Below are 27788 nucleotides of genomic sequence, written 5' to 3' on the forward strand. Positions count from 1 at the left end.
TTTCTTTCAGACAAATTTAATAGAAATTACAGCAAATCAACCTATAACACAAAATAATATTAGAGGCTGAAGGTTGTATTAATGTCAGAAATAGGTTAGTCCAAATTTTGGAAAACTAAAAATACACAAAGAACCATCAAATTCATTATTTGCTCAGTGACTGATACAAACTGATGGAGAACACCAGTGTCAGTCAGCTGGTAGTGAAACTGTCAACCAATAGACATGGTGTTCGGTTCAGTCTAGCATTTAAATAAGCCTTTTCATAAAATATTTTATTTCAAACATAAAAGGCATCACATTTTTTCTTTCAAATAATGTGTGGCAAGAGCGTAGAAATACCCATATATGGGCAAGTTGTTTGAGGGGTCACAAAATACATTTGATTTCAAAGGTGATAAAGAACACAGACATGAGTATTATGCTGTGTAGCTTAAGTGTTTTTCTAGGTAGGATGAATGTCCATGATCATGGGGTGTCCATACAATTGTCAAGGAAGAAAACATCACGGAGGACATCCAAAAAGAGTGCAGTCCAGATTTGTTGGAAGCAACCCTCTGCATACAACCGCCTCCACTGACCAATGTTGTCGTATTCCAACATCCACAACATCCTAGACCTTGTTCGAATGCTTTCCAAATACATCCATCCTAGATGAAATTACACATATAAGATGACTGGGTTGGTGTCATTGGGACCCTACGTTTCACCTCTCCAATCCCATACAGATCAGTTACTACCTCAAGTGAGGAAAGGAGGGTGTATTTTTTGGCAATTCAAACAGAGCCCTCGTACAGGCACCTTTGTCACTTCTCCTTCACTGTGGATCTACACCTGCTGCTCCCACAATGCCGTTCTGTCTCAGCTGGCTTCTCATCATCTGGTTCTTGGTTTTCCAATCATCAACCTGTGAGTGGGAAAAGGGAATATGTTAATGTGGTATGATTGTGAGTTGTCATAGTAACCCACATCACCAGCTCTTGACCAACACTGCTCACTACTATTAAGATTAATGTAATGCATCATCGAGGTTTCTTTGGCTATGTATAGATCTTTAGCATGTTTGAGAGGATCAGTCTGAGCAAGGTGCTGCGGATGAATCCCTGGTCTACAATTCCCCTGCAACTAGTAACTAGTCGTTATGTGGTCAAGGTTAGCAAATCTGTGCAGCACATTGCTCAGACAGATCCCCTTGAACATGGTGATTGTGTGTTTGAGTGGGAACAATCTAAGCTGCTGCAGTACCTCTTGTCTGAGCAACTGGTTGTCCATGCGTAGTCTCTCCAGATTCTCCAGGTCCTCCCCCAGTCTGGCGTTGCTCTGACGCAGCTCCTGGATGTAATCACAAGCCTTGGACAGGATCCCTCCTTTACTCTGTAGGGAACAGACAGGACAGGATGACACCACACTGGTCACAGCACTGGCATCATGCCTTGATATATACAATGAACAAAATTATAAAACACAACATGTAATACGCTGTTTCATAGGCTGAAATAAAAAAAGAACCCAGAAATGTTGTATACGCACAACAACAAAAAAATAAGCTTTTTTCTCTCAAATTTGATTACATCTCTGTTAGTGAGCATTTCTCCTTTGCCAAGATAATACAGCTACCAGACAGGTATTTATTTTTATTTAACCAGGTAGGCTAGTTGAGAACAAGTTCTCATTTGCAACTGCGACCTGGCCAAGATAAAGCATAGCAGTGTGAACAGACAACACAGAGTTACACATGGAGTAAACAATTAACAAGTCAATAACACAGTAGAAAAAAAAGGGGGAGTCTATATACAATGTGTGCAAAAGGCATGAGGAGGTAGGCGAATAATTACAATTTTGCAGATTAACACTGGAGTGATAAATGATCAGATGGTCATGTACAGGTAGAGATATTGGTGTGCAAAAGAGCAGAAAAGTAAATAAATAAAAACAGTATAAAAACAGTATGGGAATGAGGTAGGTGAAAATGGGTGGGCTATTTACCAATAGACTATGTACAGCTGCAGCGATCGGTTAGCTGCTCAGATAGCTGATGTTTGAAGTTGGTGAGGGAGATAAAAGTCTCCAACTTCAGCGATTTTTGCAGTTCGTTCCAGTCACAGGCAGCAGAGTACTGGAACGAAAGGCGGCCAAATGAGGTGTTGGCTTTAGGGATGATCAGTGAGATACACCTGCTGGAGCGCGTGCTACGGATGGGTGTTGCCATCGTGACCAGTGAACTGAGATAAGGCGGAGCTTTACCTAGCATGGACTTGTAGATGACCTGGAGCCAGTGGGTCTGGCGACGAATATGTAGCGAGGGCCAGCCGACTAGAGCATACAAGTCGCAGTGGTGGGTGGTATAAGGTGCTTTAGTGACAAAACGGATGGCACTGTGATAGACTGCATCCAGTTTGCTGAGTAGAGTGTTGGAGGCCATTTTGTAGATGACATCGCCCAAGTCGAGGATCGGTAGGATAGTCCGTTTTTTTTTTTTGTAACAGTATTTTTATTGAAATTTCACAATTTTCACCCATATTAAGAGATACAACAACAGAGACAAAGCACACAGAACAAAAATAAAAACAGCCCCCACTTACCCACATCTACGTGCATATATATACACATACATACATACACATACATACACACATATACATATACCCATGCATATACACACACATATGCATACATACACGCACGCACGCACCCACACACATATACACACCCATACATACGTACACCATTTTCCTCTTCCCGCTCTGTGCTTCTCTCACCCCATCACCATCATTGCGTCCCTCAATACATACATTTTAAACAAACTTACAAACAGAAATTAAACAAAAAAGCTCAGTTTAAACCAAGAGGTTAGGTTCCACACATGGAACGTACAGTGTAGTTCTGAAATACATAGATCCCCGCCATTCTAAGAGAATCCTTGCAGCATAATAGCTGATACCTCAGGTTCTAGGTAATTTAGATAAGGTTCCCATACTTTGTAGAACTGGTCTGTTTTAGAATGCAATGTACATGTCAGATATTCCAGAGGCACCCATTCAAATAGTATCTTATGCCAGTCTTTAATAGAAGGAACCTTATCACTAATCCACTGTAAAAGGATGTTTTTCCTCGCTGCGAAGGTAAGGATGTTTTAAAGCCTCCTTTTACAGACAGAAGTAACATGCCTACTAGGGAGACCTAACAGTAAAGAAACTGGGTCCAATTCTAGATCAACCCCTAGGATCTTTTCAATTTCTTGCAGGACACCAGACCAGTATCTTTGTATTTTGGTACATGACCATAAACAATGTGTTAGGGTGCCTGTATCAGTTTTGCATTTAAGACACTGAGGGGAAGAGGAAGTGGGGCTAAAAGCATGTCTGCGATTTGGGGATATATGCAATCTGTGTATTATTCTTAATTGGATTGCTCTAGTACGGTTACATATAGATATTGTTTTTGCATATCTCCAAATGTCCTCCCACATCTCTTCGTCAATAGTAACAGACAATTCTTTCTCCCACACTTGTTTCACCCTCTGTGTGTTGACAGCAGAAAAGGACCTTAAAGTATCATAAAACAGACTTACAGACATTTTCCTTTGTGGGAAAAAAAAGCATTCTTTCAATGACAGACATATCAGGGTTACCAATTAAGGTGGTGCTCTCCAGAATATAATGTCTTACTTGTAGGAAGCGGAAAAAGTCCTGCTTTGGGAGTCGATATTTCTCGACCATCTGCTCAAATGACAACAAAATCTTGTCAGCAAATAAGTCGTTTAGCCTGCGTATGCCCTTATTAAGCCATAAGTTAAAGCCAGCATCCAGCAATCCTGGACTGAAATCTGGGTTGTTAAGAATTGGGGTAAGAGCAGAGGTTAGCTTGGACCTTCCCAGGAAGCGTTGAACTGACCTCCATACTTTGAGTGTGTTAAGTGTAACTGGATTATTGCAGTGTTCTTCTACAGACTTGAAACTTCTGAAAAATAAAAGATCCTGTAAGGGGTATTTTGAAAGAGAAGTCTCAATGTCTAACCAAATAGAGGAGTCATCATTTGTGATCCAGTCAGAAATATAACAAAGGTGGGCACACCATTGATAGAACTTGATATTGGGCAGGTCCAAGCCGCCTATAGAACTTGGCAGCTGCAATATTGCCAAGTCTTGGCTTGCGTTTACTCCATATAAAGGAACTTAGCCATCCATTTACATCCTTTATTACCTTATTGGAGAGTAATACTGGGATCATTTGGATTGGGTAAAGTAGTCTAGGTAAAACGTTCATTTTCAGGAGGGATATTCTACCCAACCAAGAAATGGGGAGAGAGTTCCAGCGCTCCAGATCCTGTCTTATTGTATCAAACAAGGGAACAAAATTGGCTTTGTACATTTGCTGGAATTTAGGAGTTACAAATATACCCAGATACATGAAACCTGAGGGAGACCATTTAAAAGGGAAGGGGGGAGAAGTATTAGGTACAGAGTGTAGGCTACCAAGTGGCATAGCCTCTGACTTAGTTAGGTTAATCTTGTAGCCTGAGAATTCACTGAATAATTCAATTATATTAATAAGAGATGTAATTGAAGTCTCGGGACTAGAGATGAATATCAGGACATCATCAGCATACAAGCTTATTTTATGGTGAACATCACCAATGAGCAGCCCCTGTATAGCAGGCGTTACCCTGATGGCCTCGGCCAGTGGTTCCATAACGAGTGCAAAGAGGAGGGGGGGATAAAGGACAGCCCTGTCTGGTACCTCTGTGTATAGAGAAGCTATTTGACCGTAGCCCATTAGTAAGGACAGCAGCCTGAGGATCATCATATAAAACTTTCACCCATTTTATAAAGTTGTCCCCCAGACCAAATTTATTTAGAGCAAATAATAGGTAAGACCACTCCACACGATCAAATGCTTTCTCAGCATCTAGGGAGAGCACAAGACCATCTACAGCACTTTGTTGGTAGGCTTGAATTACATTAAGAAGCCGCCTGACGTTGTTGCATGACTTACGGCCCCTAATGAAGCCAGTTTGGTCTCCTTTCACAATTAGTGGCAATGAGTCCTCTAATCTTGTGGCTAGAATTTTAGAAAGCAATTTTCTATCCACATTCAGAAGGGAAATTGGTCTGTACGAGGAACAAGACTCTGGACATTTTCCCTTTTTGAGAATAAGTGAAATGTTGGCTTCTCTCAGCGTTTGAGGGAGTTGGTCATTTGAAAATGAGTGGTTAAACATATCACGCAATGGCTCAAGGATCAGACCATGGAACTCTTTATAGAACTCACTACAAAACCCGTCTGGTCCTGGGGCCTTACCATTTTGCAGATTCTTAATTGCGAACATTATCTCTTCCTTGGTAATAGGGGCATTAAGGAGGGACCTCTGTTCTTCGGAGATAGTAGGGAGCTCAATCTTACCAAAGAAGTTCTCCATTAATTTGGGTGCATCCTTTGGCAGTTCTGAGGCATAAAGGTTTGTATAAAATTTCTTAAATGAGTCACTTATCAATTTATTTTCATATAAATGATTACCATCAGAATCAGTAACAGTAGCAATTGACTGAGAGTCAGCCCTCTTTTTAGCTAGGTATGCCAAGTACTTTCCTGGCTTATTGCCATGTTCATATAGCTTTTGCCTGACAAATCTCATTTTCTTTTCAGCGTCCTGCGTTAGGAGAGAGTCTAACGTTGATCTAATGACTGATATTTCCTTTAATAGGGCAGGAGTGGGCGTTTTAATGTAGTCCTTCTCTTTAGTTCCTAATTCACCCTCTAACATTTTTTGCTTTTCCCGCTTTTTCCGTCTCTTAGTAGCTGTGTATGACATAATCAGACCCCTGGCATACGCTTTACAGGTCTCCCAAAGGAGCCAGGGGTTATCTGTTGATTGAGAGTTAATAGAGAAAAATGCTTTAAACTCTGTTATAAAGTATGATGTGAATGTATGGTCTTTAAGAATGAATATTGAATGGTCAAGATACAATGGCAGATAACAGACTGCGTGTATGTACGTGGAACATTAGAGGGAGCCATAACCCCATTAAAAGGAAGAAAGTATTGTCTTTTTTGAAAAAAGAAAATATTGATATTGCCCTGTTGCAAGAAACCCATTTGGATGATAAGGAGCACCTGAAATTACAACAAGGAGGGTTTGGTCAAGTGTTTTTCTCATCATTTACATTCAGAAGTAGAGGTGTAGCAATTCTGGTGAAAAAGAACTTACCACTTAAGGTCTTGAATTGTGTGAAAGATAAATTTGGTCGCTTTGTTATAATTAATGGTACTTTACAAGGGCAGAACATTTCCATAATGAACATTTACTTCCCCCCTGCTCACCCCCCTGATTTCCTCACTAAGGCATTTCTAGACTTTTCAGAATTAAACTCAGACACTGCAGTGGTTGGAGGAGATTTTAACTGCTTGTTGAACCCCCTTATTGATAAGTTTCCCAGTGGTATAGCTTCACTCTCTCCTCAAGCTAAGTCACTTAAAGTTATTTGTGATGATCTGGGGTATGCGGATGTCTGGAGAGCTTTCCATCCCTCCAACAGAGAGTTCACTTTTTTCTCTGCACCTCATGGATGTCAGACTAGAATAGATTATTTTTTATGCCCAAGACATCTTTGCAGTCTGTTTTATCTGCTAGGATAGGAAGCATAGTCATATCTGATCATGCTGAGGTGATCCTGGACATAAAACTCAACGGGGCATTCAATCGGTCAAGACATTGGAGGAGGATAGTCAGTTTTACTAGGGTAAGCTTGGCGGCGTGAGTGAAGGAGGCTTTGTTGCGGAATAGAAAGCCGACTATTGATTTGATTTTCGATTGGAGATGTTTGATATGAGTCTGGAAGGAGAGTTTGCAGTCTAGCCAGACACCTAGGTACTTATAAATGTCCACATATTCAAGGTCGGAACCATCCAGGGTGTTGATGCTAGTCGGGCATGCGGGTGCAGGCAGCGATCGGTTGAAAAGCATGCATTTGGTTTTACTAGCGTTTAAGAGCAGTTGGAGGCCACGGAAGGAGTGCTGTATGGCATTGAAGCTCGTTTGGAGGTTAGATAGCACAGTGTCCAATGACGGGCCGAAAGTATATAGAATGGTGTCGTCTGCGTAGAGGTGGATCAGGGAATCGCCCGCAGCAAGAGCAACATCATTGATATATACAGAGAAAAGAGTCGGCCCGAGAATTGAACCCTGTGGCACCCCCATAGAGACTGCCAGAGGACCGGACAGCATGCCTTCCGATTTGACACACTGAACTCTGTCTGCAAAGTAATTGGTGAACCAGGCAAGGCAGTCATCCGAAAAACCGAGGCTACTGAGTCTGCCGATAAGAATATGGTGATTGACAGAGTCGAAAGCCTTGGCAAGGTCAATGAAGACGGCTGCACAGTACTGTCTTTTATCGATGGCGGTTATGATATCGTTTAGTACCTTGAGTGTGGCTGAAATGCACCCGTGACCGGCTCGGAAACCAGATTGCACAGCGGAGAAGGTACGGTGGGATTCGAGATGGTCAGTGACCTGTTTGTTGACTTGGCTTTCGAAGACCTTAGATAGGCAGGGCAGGATGGATATAGGTCTATAACAGTTTGGGTCCAGGGTGTCTCCCCCTTTGAAGAGGGGGATGACTGCGGCAGCTTTCCAATCCTTGGGGATCTCAGACGATATGAAAGAGAGGTTGAACAGGCTGGTAATAGGGGTTGCGACAATGGCGGCGGATAGTTTCAGAAATAGAGGGTCCAGATTGTCAAGCCCAGCTGATTTGTACGGGTCCAGGTTTTGCAGCTCTTTCAGAACATCTGCTATCTGGATTTGGGTAAAGGAGAAACTGGAGAGGCTTGGGCGAGGAGCTGCGGGGGGGGGGCGGAGCTGTTGGCCGAGGTTGGAGTAGCCAGGCGGAAGGCATGGCCAGCCGTTGAGAAATGCTTATTGAAGTTTTCGATAATCATGGATTTATCGGTGGAGACCGTGTTACCTAGCCTCAGTGCAGTGGGCAGCTGGGAGGAGGTGCTCTTGTTCTCCATGGACTTCACAGTGTCCCAGAACTTTTGGAGTTGGAGCTACAGGATGCAAACTTCTGCCTGAAGAAGCTGGCCTTAGCTTTCCTGACTGACTGCGTGTATTGGTTCCTGACTTCCCTGAACAGTTGCATATCACGGGGACTATTCGATGCTATTGCAGTCCGCCACAGGATGTTTTTGTGCTGGTCGAGGGCAGTCAGGTCTGGAGTGAACCAAGGGCTGAATCTGTTCTTGGTTCTGCATTTTTTGAACGGAGCATGCTTATCTAAAATGGTGAGGAAGTTACTTTTAAAGAATGACCAGGCATCCTCAACTGACGGGATGAGGTCAATGTCCTTCCAGGATACCCGGGCCAGGTCGATTAGAAAGGCCTGCTCACAGAAGTGCTTTAGGGAGCGTTTGACAGTGATGAGGGGTGGTCGTTTGACTGCGGCTCCGTGGCGGATACAGGCAATGAGGCAGTGATCGCTGAGATCCTGGTTGAAGACAGCGGAGGTGTATTTGGAGGGCCAGTTGGTCAGGATGACGTCTATGTAGGTGCCCTTGTTTACAGAGTTAGGGTTGTACCTGGTGGGTTCCTTGATGATTTGAGTGAGATTGAGGGCATCTAGCTTAGATTGTAGGACTGCCGGGGTGTTAAGCATATCCCAGTTTAGGTCACCTAACAGAACAAACTCTGAAGCTAGATGGGGGGCGATCAATTCACAAATGGTGTCCAGGGCACAGCTGGGAGCTGAGGGGGGGTCGGTAGCAGGCGGCAACAGTGAGAGACTTATTTCTGGAGAGAGTAATTTTCAAAATTAGTAGTTCGAACTGTTTGGGTATGGACCTGGAAAGTATGACATTACTTTGCAGGCTATCTCTGCAGTAGACTGCAACTCCTCCCCCTTTGGCAGTTCTATCTTGACGGAAGATGTTATAGTTGGGTATGGAAATCTCTGAATTTTTGGTGGCCTTCCTGAGCCAGGATTCAGACACGGCAAGGACATCAGGGTTAGCAGAGTGTGCTAAAGCAGTGAGTAAAACAAACTTAGGGAGGAGGCTTCTGATGTTGACATGCATGAAACCAAGGCTTTTTCGATCACAGAAGTCAACAAATGAGGGTGCCTGGGGACATGCAGGGCCTGGGTTTACCTCCACATCACCCGCGGATGGTATGGCATATCAAGAAGCTGATATAACAGCATTATCATTACACAGGTGCACCTTGTGCTGGGTACAAAAGGCAACTATAAAATGTGCAGTTTTGTCACACAACACAATGTCACAGATGTCTCAAGTTGAGGGAGCGTGCAATTGGCATGCTGACTGCAGGAATGCCCACCAGCGATGTTGCCAGAGAATTTAATGTTAATTTATCTACCATGCTTAGCTGCCTCCAACATCATTTTAGAGAATTTTGCAGTACGTCCAGCCAACCTCACAACCGCAGATGTGTATGCCGTCATGTGGGCGAGTGGTTTGCTGATGTCAACGTTGTGAACAGAGTGCCCCATGGTGGCGGTGGGGTTATGGTATGGGTAGACATAAGCTAAAACCACGAACACAATTGCATTTTATCGATGGCAATTTGAATGCACAGACCTACCATGATGAGATCCTTAGGCCCATTCCTTTTAAGGTATCTGTAACCAACAGACGCAAATCTGTAGTTCCAGTCATGTGAAATCCATAGATTAGGGTCTAATGAATTTATTTCAATTGACTGATTTCCTCATATGAACTGTAACTCAGTAAAATCTTTAAAATTGTTGCATGTTGTGTATATTTTTGTTCAGTATAATAATAATAATAATGCCATTTAGCAGACACTTTTATCCAAAGCGATTTACATAGCTTGCTACGGACCACCACCGAGATAATCAATCTCTGTTGAGGGAACTGACTTTTACATATTGTGTATATTTAATTATTCTGAACGCAAGGTCAATTCTTGCAAATGTTCTCAAAATACTTACTTTTATGTTCGCTAGCTGGACAGGCAAACACCGCTGGTACTAAACTGTAAACCAATCAAAACTTGTGTCGTATGCCAATCACGTTATCCTTATCTAAGGTAGTAGACACCTGGTGACATCTTGAAAGAGAGCTTTGTCCGACAAACTCCTCAAGCAAAGTCTTATTATTTATTTGTAATCTAACTATTTAGTTCTAGAAATGTGACACCCTCAATGCAAGCTGTGAAATGACTCACAACTTAGAACACAGCAAGTAATCTAGTTAAAACAAATATATATATTGCTAGCTAGCAGGACCAGATAGTTTTATCACTAGATAGAATGTCAAATTCAAATCAAGTTTTATTTGTCACATGCGCCGAATACAACCTTGCTTACTTACGAGCCCTTAACCAACAATGCAGAGTTTTAAAAAAGTAGCTAAATAACTCTGAAAATAGTAACAAAATAACAATGACGAGGCTATATACAAGGGGTACAGAGTCAATGTCCAGGGGTATGGGTTAATTGAGGTAAGAGCGTTTTAGCTATCAGTTTATTACAAGTACTTTGACTACACATATCTATAGGACAAGTAGTGTACATCTAATAGTCATCAAGGCAGGACCCACTCATTTATTTCATACTGACAAATACGAAATCCCACATTATCCCTGTCAATAGTTGGAGTAGGATGATTGCAGAGCACCCTGCCTCAGACTGTCAGGATGTTCATTTTCTAGCTCACAAACTACATTCCTTTGCTGTGATGATTTATTTGATGAATTCTTGTCTCTCACTTTTGTCTCACATGATCTATTATGCCCTCCTATGTCCAAGTCCCATAGATCAACCAAGTGCTAATCACCAAGCATTGGCCGATTCACTCCTACTGCAGTTTGAACTAGACCTGGCGTCACTATTTAGACATTGGGACCCCATATGATTACGCATTTGCCTGTTGTCTTTTCTTTGTGGGTTTTGTCTCGCAGTCTACTGCATTTTAGAGTTGAAGAACACCAACCAACTATAGATACATGCTTGTCTGAACATGTTTATTCATTATCTCTCACTTGGGGCCTGGGCACACAAATGCTCCTAGCGAGAAGGATGAATACTGAAGCATACGTTGATGACAGTTCTAGTCTCCATCAGAGGCCCAGGCTTTTGACATAGATGGCAAAGCTCTCATTTCTGGACTGCAACATTGTAAGATTGTGCCCTTTGCACTTGATATACATTGATTGGTAGGTTACACTATATTTAGATACCTCAAATACTGCCCAAGACACCTTTGCCATTTGTCTTAGTTCTCAATAAATGGTGAAACACTATTTGTGATGGTGTTCTTTGTTCGAATATACAGTTTGAATGTACAGTATATGCATGAAACGTACATTTTGGAAAACGTCTCACATTCAGTCATAGTTAGTAGAATAATGAATGAATTTGCAAGACTTTGGCCCCCGTCAACTTCTAGAAGTATAGTAGGAAAGTTAATAATTTAAACCACCTAAATACACTTGTATTAATTGAACATTTATTTCCCAACTGCTTTTTCTATAATCCTACAGGTTCTTTGTCATTTCCATACCTTATATTCCAATGCATCCAACACTGGGCAGCTGCTATTTGAGAACTCATCTGGTTTAGAAATCAATCTTTTGTAATCTTATTGCAGAGCACATTGTACAATTGTTTTTATTGAATATTGTTTTGCAAGGTATGCTATATGTGTAGGCTATGCCATATGTATTGGCTAATATACATATGAAGCTGATTTTAAACCTCCATTCTAGCAAACATTACATATTTTTATCTACATGCTTTTATGTGGGTTTCTATGCAAAGATAAGATGGCGCTGACAGACATGGCAGCTCTGCTTCTAGATCCGAAGCAACTTTGAAGTACTTTTTTTGTGTGTGTGTTATTTCTTACATTGTTAGCACATAAGGTTTTTTGAGTTATTACATACAGCCGGAAAGAACTTTTGGACATCAGTCAAACTCACCAGAATTACGACCAGGAATACTACTCCCGAATTGTATCCTTTGTTTGTACCCGACAGGGCAATTTAACTTATCCCCGAGGCTGCTCCAAGACGCCGCCGGCGGAGAAGATGTATTCGGAGTGGACTTCCAGTTCAACTCAGGAGGCAGGCACACCATCCACCACTTCTAAGTATATTATTCGCTAATGTTCAGTCTCTGGACAATAAAGTAGACAAGCTCATATAGCAAGGGACGGTAACAGGGACTTTAATATACTCTGTTTCACGGAATCATGGCTCTCTCTGGATATACTTTCCCCATCCATACAACCAGTTGGGTCCTCAGTACATCGCAAATATAGGAATAAAGAACTCCCCGGGGAGAAGCAAGGCAGTGGTGTATATTTCATGATTAACTACTCATGGTGTGACTGTGATAACATACAGAAACTCAAGTCTTTTTGTTCACTCGACCTAGGATACCTCACAATCAAATGCCGACCGTATTACTTCCCAAGAGAATTCTCTTCGGTTATAGTCACAGCCGTGTATATTACCCCTCATGCCGATACCACGATGGCCCTCAAGGAACTACACTTGACATTGTGCAAACTGGAACCCATATATCCCAAGGCTGCATTTATTGTATCTGGGGATTTTAACAAAGAAAATCTGAGGAAAACACTACCGAAGTTCGATCAACACATTGACTGTAGTACTCGTGCTGGAAAACCGCTCAACCACTGCTACTCCCCCTTCAGGCACACCTACAAGGGCCTCCCCCGCCCTCTCTTCGGCAAATCAGATCACAACTCCATTTTACTCCTCCCTTCCTATAGGCAGAAACTCCAACAAGAAGCGTCCGTGCTAAGGTCTATTCAACGCTGGACTGACCAATCGGAAGCCATGCTTCAAGAGTGTTTTGATCACGCGGACTGCAATATGTTCCGGGTAGCCTCTGAGGATAACATTAACGTACAGTGGGGAGAACAAGTATTTGACACACTGCTGATTTTGCAGGTTTTCCTACTTACAAAGCATGTAGAGGTCTGTCATTTTTATTCTATGTACACTTCAACTGTGAGAGATGGAATCTAAAACAAAAATCCAGAAAATCACATTGTATGATCTTTAAGTCATTAATTAGCATTTTATTACATGACATAAGTATTTGATACATCAGAAAAGCAGAACTTAATATTTGGTACAGAACCCTTTGTTTGCAATTACAGAGATCATACATTTCCTGTAGTTCTTGACCAGGTTTGCGCACACTGCAGCAGGGATTTTGGCCCACTCCCCCATACAGACCTTCTCCAGATCCTTGTCGCTGGGCAATACGGACTTTCAGCTCCCTCCAAAGATTTTCTGTTGGATTCAGGTCTGGAGACTGGCTAGGCCACTCCAGGAACTTGAGATGCTTCTTACGGAGCCACTCCTTAGTTGCCCTGGCTGTGTGTTTCGGGTCGTTGTCATGCTAGAAAGACCCAGCCACGACCCATCTTCAATGCTCTTACTGAAGGAAGGAGGTTGTTGGTCAAGATCTCACGATACATGGCCCCCATCCACCCTCCCCTCACTACGGTGCAGTCGTCCTGTCCCCTTTGCAGAAAAGCATCCCCAAAGAATGATGTTTCCACCTCCATGCTTCACTGTTGGGATGGTGTCTTGGGGTTGTACTCATCCTTCTTCTTCCTCCAAACACGGCGAGTGGAGTTTAGACCAAAAAGCTCTATTTTTGTCTCATCAGACCACATGACCTTCTCCCATTCCTCCTCTGGATCATCCAGATGGTCATTGGCAAACTTCAGATGGGCCTGGACATGCTCTGGCTTGAGCAGGGGGACCTTGCGTGCGCTGCAGGATTTTAATCCATGATGGCGTAGTGTGTTACTAATGGTTTACTTTGAGACTGTGGTCCCAGCTCTCTTCAGGTTATTGACCAGGTCCTGCCGTGTAGTTCTGGGCTGATCCCTCAACTTCCTCATGATCATTGATGCCCCACGAGGTGAGATCTTGCACGGAGCCCCAGACCGAGGGTGATTGACCGTCATCTTGAACTTCTTCCATGTTCTAATAATTGCACCAACAGTTGTTGCCTTCTCACCAAGCTGCTTGCCTATTGTCCTGTAGCCCATCCCAGCCTTGTGCAGGTCTACAATTTAACCCTCATGTTCTTACACAGCTGTCTGGTCTTGGCCAGTGTGGAGAGGTTGGAGTCTGTTTGATTGAGTGTGTGGACAGGTGTCTTTTATACAGGTAACGAGTTCAAACAGGTGCAGTTAATACAGGTAATGAGTGGAGAACAGGAGGGCTTCCTAAAGAAAAACTAACAGGTCTGTGAGAGCCGGAATTCTTACTGGTTGGTAGGTGATCAAATACTTATGTCATGCAATAAAATGCTAATTAATTACTTAAAAATCATACAATGTGATTTTCTGGATTTTTGTTTTAGATTCCGTCTCTCACAGTTGAAGTGTACCGATGATAAAAAATTACAGACCTCTACATGCTTTGTAGGTAGGAAAACCTGCAAAATCGGCAGTGTATCAAATACTTGTTCTCCCCACTGTATACACGGACATGGTGACTGAGTTCATCAAGAAGTGCATAGGGGATGATGTTCCCACTGTGACTCCTAAAAACCTACTGAAACCGTGGATAGATATCAGTAATTGCAGAAAACTGAAAGCGCAAACCACCACATTTAACCATGGCAAGGTGACTGGGAATAAGGTCGAACAGGCAAAACGTCAGTATAGAGACAAAGTGGAGTCGCAATTCAACGGCTCAGACACGAGACGTACAGTGGTTCTTCCTTTAAAAGTTGCGTTGTACTGCAGCACACCTTGCGGGCTACTGCAGAATCCTATGGCACGTTATAAGTGTCAGCCATTGTTGCAATTGATGCTAGTTAGTGCTAGTTTGACCACCAGAGGGCATCTGAGAAGCATTTGACTTTTTTTAAATATTGGCTGTTCTAGAGAATTTAAAACCTTTTTTGTAAGAACATAGTATATGGGATTGATTTTAAGAAATGTATCTTAATTCATTTGATTAATATTATGGTGTTTCTATTCGAAGAAAAACAAAACCCTGTACAATGTGACTGATCAGGAGTAGGCTACTAAGAACAAAATAATCCTAACATTTCCATAACCTAATTGTAGGCTAACCAATACCCAAATGGAGATTCAGTGAAAATAAAAAATATCAGTGATTTATCAAGACCAGTCCCCATGCTTGTCTCAGAGCAGCACGAAACGGTGCTCAAATAGTTGACCACACACGGGTAGGCTATTGCTTCAAATCCTATTGCTTCTATCTTCAATATGCTTTAAATGCCGCAATGTCACACATAATTGAACACACACCATTATTCAAACTCTGAGTAGGGTAATAGGAGGTGATCTGCACTGCATATTAAACTGGCATTCTTATTGCTATATTCCATGCGTTACTGTATCTGTTTCGATCCTCTTTCTTTCTCTCTCTCAAACACACTAACTTCAAATCAAGTCAAATTATATTGGTCAAATACACATGGTTAGCAGATGTTATTGCGAGTGTAGCGAAATGCTTATGCTTCTAGATCCGACAGTGCAGCAGTATCTAACAGGTAATATCTAACAATTCCCCAACAAAACCTAATACACACAATCTCGTAAAGGAATGGGATAAGAATATATAAGTATAAAATATATGGATAAGCAGTGACAGAGCAGCTAAAATGCAATAGTAAAGAATAGATAGGGAAGTATACAGTTTAATACAGTGGGGCAAAAAAGTATTTAGTCAGCCACCAATTGTGCATGTTCTCCCACTTAAAAAGATGAGAGAGGCCTGTAATCTTTCATCATAGGTACACTTCAACTATGACAGACAAAATGAGAAAAAAAATCCATAAAATCACATTGTAGGATTTTTATGAATTTATTTGCAAATTATGGTGGAAAATAAGTATTTGGTCAATAACAAAAGTTTCTCAATACTTTGTTATATACCCTTTGTTGGCAATGACAGATGTCAAACGTTTTCTGTAAGTCTTCACAAGGTTTTCACACACTGTTGCTGGTATTTTGGCCCCTTCCTCCATGCAGATCTCCTCTAGAGCAGTGGATAACACTCGCCAGTCCAGCGTCCCTGCCCCATCCACCGCTGCCCCCTGGACACTGATCTCTTGGCCACATAGCTGATGCACGCTGGACTGTCCATTAATTCACGGTACTCCATTCTGCTTGTTTGTTTTATCTGTTGGCCCCGTTGCCTAGTCAACGCCATTTTACCTGCTGTTGTCGTGCCAGCTGATTAGCTGTTGTTGTCTAACCTACTGTTTTAGCTAGCTTTCCCAATTCAACACCTGTGATTACTGTATGCCTCGCTGTATGTCTCTCTCAAATGTCAATATGCCTTGTATACTGTTGTTCAGGTTAGTTATCATTGTTTGAGTTCACAATGGACCCCCTAGTTCCACTCCTCATACCCCTGATAACTCCTTTGTCCCACCTCCCACACATGCGGTGACCTCACCCATTACAACCAGCATCTCCAGAGATACAACCTCTCTCATCATCACCCAGTGCCTGGGCTTACCTCCGCTGCACCCGCACCCCACCATACCCCTGTCTGCGCATTATGCCCTGAATATATTCTACCATGCCCAGAAACCTGCTCCTCTTATTCTCTGTCCCCAACGCTCTAGGCGACCAGTTTTGATAGCCTTTAGCCACACCCTCATACTACTCCTTCTCTGTTCCGCGGGTGATGTGGAGGTAAACCCAGGCCCTGCATGTCCCCTGGCACCCTCATTTGTTGACTTCTGTGATCGAAAAAGCCATGGTTTCATGCATGTCAACATCAGAAGCCTCCTCCCTAAGTTTGTTTTACTCACTGCTTTAGCACACTCTGCTAACCCTGATGTCCTTGCTGTGTCTGAATCCTGGCTCAGGAAGGCCACCAAAAATTCAGAGATTTCCATACCCAACTATAACATCTTCCGTCAAGATAGAACTGCCAAAGGGGGAGGAGATGCAGTTGTAAAGAATTGCTATTATGCAGGAGACCAATCTACTGCTAAATACGTGGCTATTGCATTGTTATAACTGAGACAACACATAGCAACGTATTTTCACAGTAAAGCCTGTGGGGTCCCCTACAGGATAGCTCCCACATTACACACATAATCTCCCTTTTAAACGAACACTGTGTGCCCGAAGAAGATTCTACGATGACGGACAGACAACTGAGCCAATGGCGGAAGACTACAGACTACAACCAGCTGAACCAATCCGGAGATCCGATCTTCCTAGAGTCAACCTACTTTCTGTGACGTATATAAGGGCTGTGCTGACTGTTTACTCGCTCTCTGCCTGCTGTTCATACGGGCCTGGACATGTACTGGCTTAAGCAGGGGGACACGTCTGGCACTGCAGGATTTGAGTCCCTGGCGGCGTAGTGTGTTACTGATGGTAGGCTTTGATACTTTGGTCCCAGCTCTCTGCAGATCATTCACTAGGTCCCCCCGTGTGGTTCTGGGATTTTTGCTCACCATTCTTGTGATAATTTTGACCCCACGGGGTGAGATCTTGCGTGGAGCCCCAGATCGAGGGAGATTATCAGTGGTCTTGTATGTCTTCCATTTCCTAATAATTGCTCCCACAGTTGATTTCTCCAAACCAAGCTGCTTACCTATTGTAGATTCAGTCTTCCCAGCCTGGTGCAGGTCTACAATTTTGTTTCTGGTGTCCTTTGGCAGCTCTTTGGTCTTGGCCATAGTGGAGTTTGGAGTGTGACTGTTTGAGGTTGTGGACAGGTGTCTTTTATACTGATAACAAGTTCAAACAGGTGTCATTAATACAGGTAACGAGTGGAGGACAGAGAAGCCTCTTAAAGAAGAAGTTACAGGTCTGTGAGAGCCAGAAATCTTGCTTGTTTGTAGGTGACCAAATACTTATTTTCCACCATAATTTGCAAATAAATTCCTTCAAAATCGTACAATGTGATTTTCTGGATGTTTTCTTCTCATTTTGTCTGTCATATTTGAAGTTTACCTATGATGAAAATTACAGGCCTCTCTCATCTTTTTAAGTGGGAGAACTCCACAACATGGCAGGTTGGCTTGTTTTGGTGGCTGAGCGCTGTACTCAGATTATTGCTTGGTATGCTTTCGCTGTAAAGCTTTTTTGAAATCTGACACAGCGGTTGCATTAAGGAGAAGTGTATCTATAATCCTATGCATAACACTTGGTATCTTTCATCAAAGTTTATGAGTATTTCTGTAAATTGATGTGGCTCTCTGCAAAATCACCGAATGTTTTGTTGGCAAAACATTACTGAACATAACGTGCCAATGTAAACTGAGATTTTTGGACATAAATATGAACTTTATCGAACATAACATACATGTATTGTGTAACATGAAGTGAGTGCCATCTGATGAAGATCATCAAAGGTTAGTGATTCATTTTCTCTCTATTTCTGCTTTTTGTGACTCCTCTCTTTGGCTGGAAAATGGCTGTATGTTTTTTGTGACTAGGCGCAAATAGTTGGATTAACAAGAAGTTTATCTTTAAAATGGTGTATAATACTTGTATAATACTGTATATATAATACTGTATAATACTTGTTTGAGAAATTTTAATTATGAGATCTCTGTTCTTTGAATTTGGCGCCCTGCACTTTCACTGGCTGTTGTCAAATCGATCCCGGTAACGTGATTTGATCCCTATGAAGTCCCTACATCGCAAGGTGGGGAAGATTTTTTGTAATATAAACAGGTCGCTCTCCGCCCGATTCTCCGCCAATGCCGCACGATTCTCCGCCAATGCCGCATGACTCTCCGGCAATGACGTGACTCTCCGCCAATGATTAAAAGTTAGAGGATTGAAGGACTCTAAAATTAATATCTAAGGGACATTTTACATTAGGGAAAATCTGGTCTGTGAGAATATCTAATGGGCTTTTATATAATTATTAACAAAGCGATTATTATTAACACTGCATTATTAGGATGCATTATGATAGTAAGATATTACCCCACTCTTCCACCAAGGCACCTGCAAGTTCCCGGACCTTTCTGCGTGGAATGGCCCTAGCCCTCACCCTCCGATCCAACAGGTCCCAGACGTGCTCAATGGGACTGAGATCCGGACTCTTCGCTGGCCATGGCAGAACACTGACATTCCTGTCTTGCAGGAAATCACACACAGAACGAGAAGCATAGCTGGTGGCATTATCAGGATGAGCTTGCAGGAAGGGACCCTCCACCTAGATCCCGCTCCAGAGTAGAGGCCTTGATGTAACGCATCACCCCTGGTGAGAGAAAACCGTGACTCGTCAGTGAAGAGCACTTTTTGACACAGTGGGTTTGTGCCCATAGGCGACGTTGTTGCCGGTGAGGACCTGCCTTACAACTGGCCTACAAGCCCTCAGTCCAGCCTCTCTCAGCCTATTGAGGACAGTCTGAGCACTGATGGAGGGATTGTGCGTTCCTGGTGTAACTCGGGCAGTTGTCGTTGCCATCCAGAACCTGTCCCGCAGGTGTGATGTTCGGATGTACCGATCCTGTGCAGGTGTTGTTACACGTGGTCTGCCACTGCGAGGACGATCAGCTGTTCATCCGGTCTCCCTGTAGCTCTGTCTTAGGCGTCTCACAGTATGGACATAGCAATTTATTGCCCTGGCCACATCTGCAGTCCTAATGCCTCCTTGCAGCATGCCTAAGGCATGTTCAAGCAGATGAGCAGGGACCCTGGACATGTCTTTTGGTGTTTTTTCAGAGTCAGTAGAAAGGCCTCTGTAGTGTCCTACGTTTTCATAACTGTGACCTTAATTGCCTACCATCTGTAAGCTGTTGGCGTCTTAACGACCGTTCCACAGGTGCATGTTCATTAATTGTTGATAGCTCAATGAACAAGCATGGGAAATGGTGTTTAAACCCTTTACAATGAAGATCTGTGAATTTATATGGATTTTATGAATTATCTTTGAAAGACAGGGTCCTGAAAAAAGGACGTTTCTTTTTTTGCTGAGTTTATAATCACTTCTATTTTATATTTTTCACTTCTAGACTATCAGAAAGAAAGTTGGTACTTGTTTATTTTGATCCAAAGCCATGAATGAGTGCCGAGGCTATATGTCCACGCCATCAACTTGATTATTTAGCAAACATCACTTGCCTCTTATATTTCAGTCAACATACATCTTAAGAATATATTAACTTTTTTAAAGCTTCCAAAAGCATAATCAGTGCTCTAACTCCCCCTTTCGGTGGTCTGGAGCAATGAAACAGTGACGCAGGGTAACGTACTAAACCACAAATTACCTCTAAGTCCCACGACATAATCTCAAAACTTTAATTTGAGGAACCACTACATGTGGCAGGGTCTACAGATAATCACTGATTACGAAAGGAAAACCAGCCATGTCGGATACTGACGTCTTGCTCCCGGACAAGCTGAACAGCTTCTTTGCCCGCTTTGAGGATAACACAGTGCCATCGACGTGGCCGACTCCCCAAGGATTGTGGACTCGTTCTCCATGGCCAACAGGAGTAAGATATTTAAGCGTGTTAACCCTCACAAGGCTGCCGGCCCAGACGATATCCCTAGCCTCGTCCTCAGAGCATGAGCAGACCAGCTGGGTGGAGTGTTTCCGGACATATTCAATCTCTCCCTATCCCAGTCTGCTGTCCCCACTTGCTTCAAGATGTCCACCGTTGTTCCTGTACCCAAGAAAACAAAGGTAATTGAACTAAATGACTATCGCCCCATAGCACTTACTTCTTTCATCATCAAGTGCTTTGAGAGGTTAGTTAAGGATTATATTACCTCCACCTTCCCTGACACCATAGACCCACTTTGATTTGCATTCCACCCCAATAGATCCATACATCATGCAATCGCCATCGCACTGCACACTGCCCTATCTCATCTGGACAAAAGGAATACCTATGTAAGAATGCTATTCATTGCCTATAGCTCAGTATTCAACACCATCTGGGGTCTGAAACCCGCCCTGTGCAACTGGATCCTGGACTTCCTGACGGGCCACCCCTAGGTAAGAAACAACACCTCCACTTCACTGATCCTTAACACAGGGGCCCCACGCTCAGCCCCCTCTTGTACTCCCTGTTCACACATGACTGCGTGGCCAAACACGCCTCCAACTCAATCAAGTTTGCAAACGACACAACAGTAGTAGGTCTGATTACCAACAATGACTAGACAGCCTACAGGGAGGTGGGGGCCCTGGCAGAGTGGTGCCAGGAAAATAACCTCTCCCTCAACAGAACGAAGGAACTGATCATGGACTTCAGGAAACAGCAGAGGGAGCACACCTCTATCCACATCGATTGGACCGCAGTGGAGAAGGTGGAAGGCTTCAAGTTCCTTGGCGGACACATCACTGACAATCTGAAATGGTCCACCCACAGACAGTGTGGTGAAGAAGGTGCAACAGCGCTTCTTCAACCTCAGGAGGCTAAAGAAATTCAGCTTGGCCCCTAAAACGCTCACAAACTTTTACATATGCACAATTGAGAGCATCCTGTTCCGCCGCCTGGTACGGCACCTGCACCGCTCGGAACCGCAGGGCTCTGCCCAACGCATCACTGGGGCACACTGCCTGCCCTCCAGGACACCCAATGTGCTGTAGGAATGCCAAAAAGATCATCAAGGAGTTAAATCACCCGAGCCACGGCCTGTTCAACCTGCTACCACCCAGAAGGCAAGGTCAGTACAGATGCAGCAAAGCTGGGACCGAGAGACTGAAAAACAGCTCCTCTCTCAAGGCCATCAGACTGTTAACTAGCCATCACAAGCCGGCTAACACCCGGTTACTCAACCCTGCACCTTAGAGGCTGCTGCCCATATACATAGAATCACTGGTCACTTGAATAAGTAATGTTCACATACTGCTTTACTCAGTTCATATGTATATACTGTATCCTAAATGTATTTTGGTTAATGCCACTCCGACATTGCTCGTCCTAATATTAATATATTTCTTAATTCCATTCTTTTACTTTTAGATGTGTGTATTGTCAGACACTACTGCACTGCTGGATCTAGGAACATAAGTATCTGTACACCCACGATAACATCTTCTAAATATGTGTATGTGACCAATAAAATTTGAGTATACAGTTCAAAACAAGTTATTTCCATGACAGCCTGACCAGGTGAAAGCTATGATCGCTTATTGATGTCACTAGTTAAATCCACTTCAATCAGTGTAGATGAAGGGGAGGAGACAGGTTAAAGCATTCTTAGACCTTGATATAGTTGAGACATGGATTGTGTATGTGTGTCATTCAAAGGGTGAAAGGCCAAGACAACAAATGTAAATGCCTTTGAAAGCGGTTTGTGTCAAGAACTGCAACGCTGCTGTGTTATTTACGCTCAACAGTTTCCTGTGTTTATCAATTTTTTATTTAACCTTTATTTAACTAGGCAAGTCAGTTAAGAACAGGGTTTGGCCGGCAGGGATGTCCTTGTCCCATCGCGCACTAGTGACTCCTGTGGCAGGCCGGGAGCAGTGCACGCTGACACGGTCGCCAGGTGTACGGTGTTTCCTCCGACACATTGGTGCGGCTGGCTTCCGGGTTAAGTGGGCATTGTGTGAAGAAGCAGTGCGGCTTGGTTGGGTTGTATTTCGGAGGACTCTCGACCTTCGCCTCTCCGAGTCCGGACGGGAGTTGCAGCGATGAGACAATTGGATACCACGAAATTGGGGAGAAAAAAGGGTAAAAAAAAATAAATAATAATATTATTATATGTTATTCTATTCTTTTGAAAACACATTTTATTTGTCTTGTTTCATACGACCTGCCAAATCAAATTAATAATGGATTTCTTTGTGATGGTGTATATCAATGGATTTATTAAAATAGACTCCCGCCCACATATGCACACCCCTACTTCCTCTCCTCACCCGCATGCATGTGGGAGGTACAAAAGGCTTATGCCGGCAAGAATGTGGTAAAAATAGGCATGTTTGAAAGTGGGGTTCATAGAAACATTTCCCACATTTTAATAAGTTCTACAGGCAACATACTGTAATTACTGTGTGAGCGCATTCATCTTAGGTAACTAGGTGAGAAAACTGCTTTTTAGAAGAAAACAGATGTATATCTGAAGTTTTTTAAGGGAGAAGGGGGGTGCTGTGGGAATAATCAAGGAAGAAGAACTAGAAAGAGAATCTCAGAAATGCGTCCATGTGAAAACGTATACCAGTTGAATAAAATATGAAGACTTGACTTGAGTACCTGGGAACTCACCTGCCCATTCTTCGTCGCATCCAGGGTGCAGTCTGGGATGGTTTTGGATAGCTGGACGATCCAGTTGTTTATCTTATCTCTGCGTCGGCGCTCAACTGAGGACCGATTAAAAAGGTTATAAAATGTCTTGAACAAATATAAAACAAGACTTCACAGATCAACATCCTTGAACATTTTCAAGGTCACAGTACTGCTGTATATTCAAGTACCTTCATTGTGTTGGGCTCGTCTCTTGTCATCTCTAGATGTACGAGGAGGCTCTGACTTGCTGTAGAATAGAAAAAGAAGATTCAAAACAGTAGCCCAATGTACAACATGTAGACCTATCACCACATATGAAATACTATTGGCAATGTCATGGTATTTTAACTATGGTCGTGTTCATTAGGTCACGCAACAGAAAACATTTTTTAACATTTTGCAATGGGAAACCAAATGAGCTTTTCTTATTGGACAACCCCAGTTCCCTTGATGAAGGCCCGAAGGCCTAGTCAGTGATGGGTTATGTAATATCATAACCTGGACAGAGAGGATGTGATGTTATGTGTTAGATATCTTTGTTGAGGGTGCTATGGACCTCTGGTTTGTTCCGCCCAACACGTCCTGTGGGGACATCATCACATATAGCTGACCTGGAAGACACAGGGCACTATTAAGCAAACAGACAATGTGCAGATTCAGCTGGCCCAAATTCTCCACCTTGCCCTTGGACCTAACCCTTCGGTTTTTGCAGATCTGAAGTTTCCTGATTAGGTATAACCGGAAAAGTGCTATCTTGCTTACATCTTACAGATATGCCAACATTGAAGGATGGGGCAGGGAGCTAATTGGGACATGTTTGAATGACATAATTTCAACTGACCAGTGGGTGTGCTCTGAGTGAGCAGTGTTTCTGGCGCTTGTACATTCTCAACCATGGTAGTCTGTGTGGCATCAGTGACAGGGTAGTAGTAGTGAGTCTCTGAGGCTTCCCCCTCCAGTCCCTCAGACTGGGAAAATACCGCCTGACAGACAGACAACACACATGACAGATATTTTAGATAGCAACAGATCCAACTAATGAAGAAATGATGGGTGAAACTTTATCAAGAGACGCACTCCAGCCAAAGGGGATGATATATGTGAGACAAAGCAAACTTGTGCATTTTGTGTGTGTGTGTGTGTGTCTCAACACCATCCAAGGGTTGTACCTGTGTGACAGTCTGTGTCGTTGCGGGGAAGCCCGTCACCACGCTAACAGCAGAGGCGCCGTCTGTCTGTCCGTCCACCTGTCCATCAGACACCTGGATCACCCGGTACGTCACCTGAACAGAGGGGGGTGGGTCAGTAAAGGGATGGCTAAGACAGAATCTGGTTCTTCAACCTTACAAATGGGCAAACATCGAAGGTTTAGGGCCATGGGGAAGGGAGAAAATTGGGACCGACTGAGTGTGTGTGGCATGCAAAGTCCCTTCTACCTGCCCTGAGGGAGGGTACAACTCCCCTACCGGCAACCCGCCTCCTTCGGTCTTGAACAGGTACTTGATTGGTTGATCAGACGAGAAGGTGGCTGCAGACTGGATGGTGGTGATGGCAGTTGGGTCGTCGGCCATGGCAACAGCACCTGAGGGCGAGACCGGAGAGTCTTGTAGTCTTTGTATTCTTTTTTATTTTATTTAAGTCAGTTATGAAAAAAAATCTTATTTACAATGACAGCCCACCCTGGTCAAAAACTCTCCCCTAACCCGGACGACGCTAGGCCAATGATGCGCCGCCCTAGGGGAAGCCCGATAACGGCCGGTTGCGATACAGCCCAGGATCGAATCCAGGTCTGTAGTGACGCCTCGAGCACTGACTTGGACCGCTGCGCCACTCGGTCCCCCAAAGTAATAAATCAGATAAACCTGACTAACCAGTTTTTACGTTAACATTAGCAGGATGTATGAGAGACAACTTGGCAGAACATTTTTTGCCTTAGCACTACACAGCTGATTCATATAATAAACTAATCATCAAGCTTTGATTATTTGTATCAGCTGTGTAGTGTCAGGGCAAAATCCAAAATGTGCACCCCTTGGGGTCCCCAGGATTGAGTTTGGGAAACTATAGGGCCTAGGCCCATGGCTATGACAGCATGTGTACTTGCATAGATCACAGCCTGAATCATTTCAGTAAACACACATCACATTGACCATTCAGTGAAGCAATGCAAAGAACGTATATTGTTTACACTGAACAAAAGTATAGAACGCAACACGTAAAGTGTTGGTCCCATGGTTATGATCTGAAATAAAAGATCCCAGAAATGTTCCATTGGCAAAAATGTTTTATGTAAACAAATTTGTTTACATCCCTGTTTGTGAGCATTTATCCTTTGCCAAGATAATCCATCCACCTGACAAGCTGACTAAACAGTATGATCATTACACAGGTGCTGGAGACAATAAAAGGCCACTCTAAAACGTGCAGTTTTATCATACAGCAAAAGACCACAGATGTATCAAGTTGAGGGAGTGTGCAATTGGCATGCTGACTACAGGAATACCAACAGGTGCGGTTTCCAGAGAATTTAATGTTCATATCTCTACCATAAGCCACTTCCGGCGTTTTAAAGAATTTGTCAGTATGTCGAACCGGCCTCACAACTGCAGACCACGTGTATGGCATCGTGTGGGCAAGCGGTTCACTGATGTCAATGGTGTCAGAGTGGCCCATGATGGCAGTGGGGTTATTGAATGGACAGGCATACCGTAAACTACAGACAATGAAACACATTTGCATTTTATCTATGGTAATGCACAAAAAAACCATCATGAGATCTGAGGCCCTATTTTATTATACATTTTTCAAGGTATTGGGTGACCAACAGATGGGGCGGCAGGTAGCCTAGTGGTTGGAGCGTTGGGCCAGTAACCCCCACCCCACAAAAAAAAAAACACAAAAGGGTACAAATCCCCTACCGGCAATCCGCCTCCTTCTGTCTTGAACAGGTCCTTGATTGGCTGATCAGACGAGAAGGTGGCTGCAGACTGAAAGGTTGCTGGATTGAATCCCAGAGCTGACAAGGTAAAAATCTGTTGTTCTGCCCCTGAACAAAGCAGTTAGCCCACTGTTCCCTGGTAGGCAGTAAATAAGAATCTGGTCTTAACTGACTTGCCTAGTTAAATAAAGGTTAAAATAATCTGTACTCCCAGTCATGTGAAATCCATAGATTAGGGCCTACTACATGTATTTCACAATACTGGATTTCCTTTTATTTAACTAGGCAAGAACGAATTCTTATTTACAACGACGGCCTACCAGGTTAACTGCCTTGTTCAGGGAAACGCTCTAACCACTAAGCTAACATGCCGCCCCCAATTGCAACTCAGTAAAATCAATGAAAACGTTGAGTTTATATTTTTGTTCAGTCTATAACAAAAGTAGTTAATTCTCACCATTATGATAAATCATAGAATACTCTCTATGGCGCTCACCTTCATCGATTATGGGCACGTCACAGTCGTCATCCGGGCTCTTCTGCTGCCTGTGGTACAGGGGAGAAGGCGGCAACAGTCAGCCAATAGTTAACTGGACAACATAAAACAAAAGGTTGATTGCCCATTAACGAAAGCTTTTTCTGCCACACTTACCCCTTCATCTCGGTTTGCTGCTCTATGCCTTTAAAAAAACAGCAGCGGCGATTCTGTCCGCCAGTTTCACCTATAACGTTATTTACCAGAATCAAAAAATTAGGTCTATATTGAAACCAACAATGAAAAACATTGCCATGTTTATCTCGCACTGTAAAGTTAACTGGCTTGCTAGCTAATTAAGTACTCGATACAGTCCACAACAATTACGAATTAGCTAGGCACCCCATGTAAATATAGATATTTAAGCAGTATTAATTGACAAATACAAATGAGTGTGTGATGGCAATATGTTATAGCTACGATACCTACTCAAATTCAATCCTAAACCTCAAACACTGGACGGCAGGGCTCGAAAATGGTTAGCTAGCTATCTATCGTTAGCAATGTAAACAAGGCAAATGTGCTAGTTAGCTTGCAAACAACCATTCCGCGCTAGAATTCGTTAGAAAAGCAAGGGAGATCGCTAGCTCATCATACCGAACCATTTAATGAGTATTTAATCCAATTGAAGTCAAACTAACCCGTAAATATTGTAGCGCAGCTAGTCCACCCATCCATAAAACAAAGATTATATATTATATTGACAAGATAGTCGAGTGACCGCTCTACATGTCGTCAAAGATGGAAGCCATGTACCGATTTTTTTTATAACTAACCCAAGACCGATCACAGACTGTCGTTTCCAATATAGTAATGGCTTCTTTTTGTAGGTACTAACTTCGCCATGTTGCGTTGTACATAGCCTATTGGGGAAATGAATTGTGTTTTTGTAAGGGTTTTGGATAAACGCCAAATATAAGGTATGTGGTAAACATAGGTTTAGGATAACTTCTTGTTCTATGTTCATCTTCATCAGCTAACATGACTTTTTGTGAATTTTGAAGCACTTATGACATTTTTAAAAAGCACAAAGGCTAAATCATTTATAACCCTAATGTTAACTAACTAAATATCA

The 27788-nt window shown here is 43.0% G+C and overlaps 1 protein-coding gene across 13 annotated transcripts; it reads right to left on the bottom strand.

Annotated features, from left to right (window-relative positions):
• On the bottom strand, positions 1-27547 carry LOC115135412 (upstream stimulatory factor 1-like). 13 transcript variants are annotated; one of them, XM_029670079.2, is made up of 11 exons: positions 27355-27536; positions 26831-26900; positions 26636-26724; positions 24677-24822; positions 24410-24523; positions 24082-24223; positions 23797-23851; positions 23429-23487; positions 23208-23314; positions 1246-1374; positions 1-907 (listed from the first exon to the last, which is right to left on the bottom strand). In XM_029670079.2, the coding sequence occupies exons 1-11, from the start codon at positions 27389-27391 to the stop codon at positions 818-820; spliced, it is 1038 nt and encodes a 345-aa protein (XP_029525939.1). In that variant the 5' UTR covers positions 27392-27536; the 3' UTR covers positions 1-817. The 13 variants fall into 13 exon arrangements, with proteins under 13 accessions (XP_029525939.1, XP_029525940.1, XP_029525945.1 ...); XM_029670080.2 differs by having other exon boundaries at positions 23220-23314; positions 27355-27532; XM_029670085.2 differs by having other exon boundaries at positions 23220-23314; positions 24707-24822; positions 26675-26724; positions 27355-27518.
• Positions 27548-27788: the final 241 nt, after the last annotated feature.

The sequence above is a fragment of the Oncorhynchus nerka genome, linkage group LG10 (assembly GCF_034236695.1).
Source record: "Oncorhynchus nerka isolate Pitt River linkage group LG10, Oner_Uvic_2.0, whole genome shotgun sequence".
Classification (NCBI taxonomy): domain Eukaryota; kingdom Metazoa; phylum Chordata; class Actinopteri; order Salmoniformes; family Salmonidae; genus Oncorhynchus; species Oncorhynchus nerka.

Coding starts and splice junctions, on each gene's coding strand:
- LOC115135412 (XM_029670079.2), bottom strand. CDS start 27,391: ATGGATGGGTGGACTAGCTGCGCTACAATATTTACGG. Junction 24,224..24,409: donor CGACACAGACTGTCACACAG/GTACAACCCTTG, acceptor TCTGTCTGTCAG/GCGGTATTTTCCCAGTCTGA. Junction 23,488..23,796: donor TTGGGCGGAACAAACCAGAG/GTCCATAGCACC, acceptor TCTATTCTACAG/CAAGTCAGAGCCTCCTCGTA.